Genomic DNA, 5,911 nt, shown 5'->3' on the forward strand with positions numbered 1-5,911 from the left:
TCAAATAAAACACAATCTTCAAAATCTTTAATGATAAATGTTACATACAAAAACTTACGTAATTATTTTGTTTAATCAATGAATTTGATACAAATATAATACTTCAATTAATGCAACGTTTCTTATGAAATTTTATCATAATAATAATAATTTTATTATGATAAAATTTTAAATGTTTTCAATTTTTTGAAATTTTACTAGAAATGTTCTAAGAATTTGCTATAACTTCAACAATGATAATACATATGTTTGAATGGAATATACATTAACTTATTTAAGTTTACAAAAAGTTATGTAATTATTCAGTTTAATTTATGAGAATTGGAGACATCTGTTAAGTCCAAATTAAATCATTATTATTTTATGAACATAAGTTTTTTGTGTCAATTTTTTGTAATTTTTTTTTAATCTTTAATTAAGCTATGATAAAATTACATAAGCTTGAAATGAACACTCATAAATTTATTTAAGTTTCAATAGTTAACATACGTTTTTTTTTGTGCCAAATTTTTGTAAACGTTAACTTTTTTTTAAATCTTTATCTAATCTATGATAAAGTTACATAAGTTTGAAAATAACATAGGGTAAGTTTATAAAAAGTTATGTAATTATTCTGTTTATTTTATGTGTTTTGGAGACATCTGTTAACTCCAAATTAAATCATTATTATTTATGTTTCGTTTATTAACATAAGTTTTTTTTTGTCAAATTTTTGTAAAAATTAACTTTTTTTTAAATCTTCATGTAATCTATGATAAAGTTATATCAGATTTAAAAAAACAACAATAACTTATTTAAGTTTCAGTAGTTAACATACGTTTTTTGTGCCAATTTTTTGTAATACTAAGTTTTTTTTAATCTTTAATTAATAATCTATGATAAAGTTACATAAGTTTGAAAAGAACATGAAGTAAGTTTATAAAAAGTTCTATAATTATTCTTTTTAATTTATATGTTTGGAAGACATCTGTTAGCTCCAAATTAAATCATTATTATTTATGTTTCGAATATTAACATACGTTTTTTGTGCCAAATTTTAGTAAACATTAAGTTTTTTTATGCAAAAAACACTAAAATTATGCATGGAATGGATCATATTTCGTATGAATAATGTATTCATTTGATGGAATTGGTTGTTTTCTCTTAGACCTCGATAAGACATCCGAAATTCGGTGTTCCGCTTTCCTCGACAACGAAAAGAAAGAACTAAATCATTAACAAAAAAGGAACTCATAAATTATAACGACTGCAAGGTTACATGTTATTTTTTTTTGTTTGTTTGTTTGCAAATGCGTCTCTTCTTGTCTGAGGAGGTGGAGGAAGGAGCGTGGATGACCAAAAGTGTGCCAGTTTTCAGTGGTATTGTGACTAGACGCACGATAAACTACTTTCTCCGGCTGCGAAGAAGAGATGATGAGGATGCTGCGAGAAAGAGAGATCTCTTTCGGCGAGAGAGAGTTGTAACCAGTTCGATCTTCGCGAGTTCACATTTATTATTTTTTTATTTATGATTGCTGCCTCTTCCCTGTGTTTAATATTGTAATTATTTTTTGGATGTGGAGTGAAGATGAGATGAAGAATGTCGAATTGGGATCATTCCAAGTCCTTCTCTCTTCATCAACAAAATCTTTTGTAAAAAGCCGAATGATTTATTATTACGAAAATTGATTCAAAAACTTTTTCTTCCAAGTTTGCCCTTTTCAGTGACAGATGTCAAAATAACAGCGCCATCTATTATATATTACACGTCGAAAATTATTCCTTATTACATTAATATTATCATTTAAAAACAATTGCAAGATTTATTGGCTTGACAAAAAAGAATTATTGACAGATGTCAAAAAAAAAGAAACGGCATCAATGATCCATTTTACGTCCTATTTTCTTATAAGAAAAACCACAATATTTATTCATTAAAAAAAATGTGTATTTTCTTTTTCTTATAAGTTTATAGTTTTAAGAGTGACAGACGTCAAATTAACAACGTCATGTTTGTATACATTCAACGTTATGAATTATTGCCAATTTTATTGATTTAAGAAACATTAATTAGTTTGGAAATAATTCTAAATTTGTTTCTTATACATTTACCGTTTTCAGTGACAGATGTCAAAATAACAGCGCCATCTAGTGTACATTTACCGTTGAAAATGATTCCTAAATTATAGTCATTTAAAAACAACTGTAAGATTTATTAGATTAGCAAAAATAAGAATTGTCCCTTCCATGTTTTCTTATATGTTTCAGTGACAGGTGTCAAAATAAGAACGTCATGTTAGTATACATTTAACGTCGTGAATTATTGCCAAATAATATTCATTTAAGAACAACTGAAAGATTAATTTCTTTTGGAAAATACTTTGAAATTTAACGTTTTCACTATTTCTACATTACATTCTTCTTATAGTGACAGGTGTCAAAAAAAACACAACGTCATCTATTATCCGTCATAAATTTGTTTGGAATATATATGCAAGTTTTACTAAATTATTCACTAAATTTTCGTTTTTCTACATTCAATAATTTTAGTGACAGCTGTCAAAAAAAATAACGCCATCTATTAACCATTTGATATACTATATTTATACTACAACTGTTTTTGTTTATAGGTTTAGGTTGTCATGGTTTGACACCTGACATCGGCGGATTGACGCATCTGCATGCGGCCTTAAAGACTGAACTTCAGCGACACGTGGAGGCTTACAAAGGTGCTCTGCATCGTTTGGATGAACTCGGATTCAGCACCGATTCGAAGAAACCCGTAGACGCCAGTCATCAAAGACTTCTCTCCTTGCATCATTCCGACGTCCAACAAAGATTGATAGACAACAAAACGCTTCTGACTCTGTTGGATAAATCAGTTCTTCAGCAGTTGCGACCTCTGATCGACACTTTAGCAACACGAGTACAGAACGACAAAGAAGCTTTGTTTTGCGTTTCACAGCTGAAAAAGTAAGTTATATTTTCAATACTCATACTGAAGTTTGTTTTAAATTTGTTATATAACATTTCTTGAGTTTTTAATTATAAAATTACAGTTTAACTTTTGAGTTTGATCATAGATGGCGCTCGATTACAACCTCTTAAATTCCTTCTTCCTTTTTCTCCACACATTCAGTTAACATCAATGCATAAGAACTTTAACGGAAATAACCAAAATTTCTTTTGTTTGTCCTTCAGGATACAATGCGCGAGCGAAGATGTCCCAGTGGCTTCCTTACTAATGTCATTTTCTCGCGGTTGTGGCGCCCTCTTGGATCTGATGAGGATACCGGAAAGCCCGTGTCACAGCGACGGCTACCATTCGGAACCGGAAGCAGAACCTGACCAAGGGTGAGTATCGATTTTACATCAACTCTGTCCTGTTTTTTTTCTTTTTTTTTTCACCCTTTCTTTTCTTTTGCGTTCGCTGCGGCCGCTTTAATTGCGAAACTTTAAATTGCCCATCAAGCTGATATCAACGAAAGTTTTCCGTTCCAAATAACATCTAGCTGAGATCTCGTCGAGTGAAGTATAGAAGAGAGGAGATGAACCAAACAGGCTTTCGGTCGGCTAATTCGATGAATTAATTTCGATAATCTCGACGCGCCGTCAGATGGCTTTTAACCCTCCCCGCACGTCGGTAATCCCGTTTTACGACCAATTCGGACCTGGCTTCCAATTCTGAAACTAATTGCGTTCGAAAAACCGCGAGTTTAATTAAATAGATTTCAGTTCGTTCGTTTCATAGTTGATTAACTTTTAAAACTTCAATATATGTGCATGCATGTAGTTTGCGAGTTTATTTACACCGTTGGGGAATGTAATACGATTTGCCACAATGTAATAGTTTATATACTGTGATAAAATTTATTACCTCAATGTTGAATGCAAACATTTCCATTGCAAGAACTCGACCGCGAGAATGCAAAAGTTATGTTAGGAATTCATATTTGATTATGTTTTGCAGTTTGCATCGTCCTAAAATAAGTCAACCGTCAAATTGGCACACTTCTTACCAATCTCATAAATTTGTCCGATCTTATAATATATTTATTATATTGATTCTTAAAGTACTACTAAATATTCATCAATTCATTAATAATCATGAAATTTAATTATGCATTGAATTTATACTTTCAATATTACTAAATATAGGTTATTTTTGTATTTCAATTGTTTATAACAGAAGTTTATTGTAATCGGGTGCCCCACGTTTGTCGCCAACTTAAAATGTAAAAAATTGCGTTTGGTACTTAACTATGCATTTACGTTACTAATGGTTACAGATTAAGATACTTATAACTAAATATCTTAACTAACATTCTGATCATTTTAATTATTTAATTACAACATTCATAATTGATCTATTAATTATAATACTTGCTAAAAGGTATGTGGGAACACTATAAATTATGACCATTTTCATGCTAAAAACTGAAAGTAGAAGTAGTATAATGTTAATTTGGTTGCCTATATATGCGACTTAGTATATGGATTTTTGTAAGACCTCGAGTAAGAGAGACAGACGTAAGATTCGAAGTGGGACGGAATGAAAACAACAAGTGTAGGTAATTGCCTCGACGGTATTGAACAATGCGTAACAAGACGCAAAGTGGAGATCGGTGACGCACTTAGTGACCTTTCTTTGGCCACGAAACACGAGTTTACTTAACAAACCTCGCTTCGTCGCATTTCATTTTGTCCACTCTCTCTCTCTCTCTCTCACACACACAACAAACTACATCCAAGTCAGCAAAACAAAAGACAACGAAAACACACGTAGAAAACAAATAGAAGATGACCACGAAAAGACAAACAATTAACGATCGGTCAAAGAAAATTCCACGAATTTTTTGGATTCTCGTTAGTCGTGATTGATCTCTTTTAACTGGAAGTCTTGATATTTGCTTTGTTTTTTTTTTAACATGAGTTTTATTGCAAGACGTAATTTATAGTTTTGGGTGTTTTTCTTTCGGTTTGCCGCTTTTGCATGTTTCCCGTAAAGAGAGGGCGCGTTTCCATTAATCTGTCCGGCAATTTTACGCTCGGATTTACGATTTGCCATGCATATATATATATTTTTTCTTTTTCAAGAAAACCGCTGTAAGGATAACGACTTTTTGCCTCCCCCTGTTTTTTTCCCCTCATAAATACGTTTCGCGGTGACTTCCGAGCGTCCCAGACTCCACCTTATTTGTATTCATTGCTTACAGTTAAATTGCACATTACAAGCAAACTTCCATTTCAGAAGATAACTAAACCAAGGAATAATAATGTCTTTTCCCCCCAAATATATCTAAATTTAAACTACTTTAGTTGTGAACTAAAGAATATATCAGTAGTTGTTGCGTTTATCAAATAAATTGGGTTTAAAATAAGTGCCCCACGTTGGTCGCCAAATTCAAAAACCTTAAAATTAGTCGAATTACTACAATAAAATAAATACAATTAATTATTACATTCGTAAAGTTACTTAAAATGCTCTCAATCAATTACTTTTTATTAATGAAATGTGCCCCACGTTAGTCGCCAAATAAAAAAATCTTTATATTAGTTAAATTACTATAACACGAATACTATTCACAAATCTACTCACCAATATTGCTCTCAATCAACAATAAAAAAGGTTCCCCACGTTAGTCGCCAAATAAAAAATCTTTATATTAGTCAAATTACTATAACATGAATACTATTCACAAATCTACTCACCAATATTTCTCTCAATCAACAATAAAAAAAGATGCCCCACGTTAGTCGCCAAATAAAAAGATCTTAATATTAGTCAAATTACTATAACACGATAAAAAATCTTAATATTAGTCAAATTACTATAACACGAATACTATTCACAAATCTACTCACCAATATTGCTCTCAATCAACAATAAAAAAGGTGCCCCACGTTAGTCGCCAAATAAAAAATCTTAATA

General features: G+C 31.0%; 1 protein-coding gene across 1 annotated transcript in view; it reads left to right on the forward strand.

Moving 5' to 3' along the window:
- LOC108564744 overlaps nucleotides 1–5,911 on the forward strand; it is a 19,978-nt gene that overhangs the window by 5,667 nt on the left and 8,400 nt on the right. Inside the window, exons 3-4 of the mRNA XM_017923856.1 lie at nucleotides 2,610–2,952; nucleotides 3,181–3,333. Of these exons, the coding sequence (XP_017779345.1) occupies nucleotides 2,610–2,952; nucleotides 3,181–3,333 (496 nt within the window). The remainder of the gene's footprint in view (nucleotides 1–2,609; nucleotides 2,953–3,180; nucleotides 3,334–5,911) is intronic.

Source organism: Nicrophorus vespilloides, unplaced genomic scaffold (genome assembly GCF_001412225.1).
Source record: "Nicrophorus vespilloides isolate i.1.1-1 unplaced genomic scaffold, Nicve_v1.0, whole genome shotgun sequence".
Lineage (NCBI taxonomy): Eukaryota > Metazoa > Arthropoda > Insecta > Coleoptera > Silphidae > Nicrophorus > Nicrophorus vespilloides.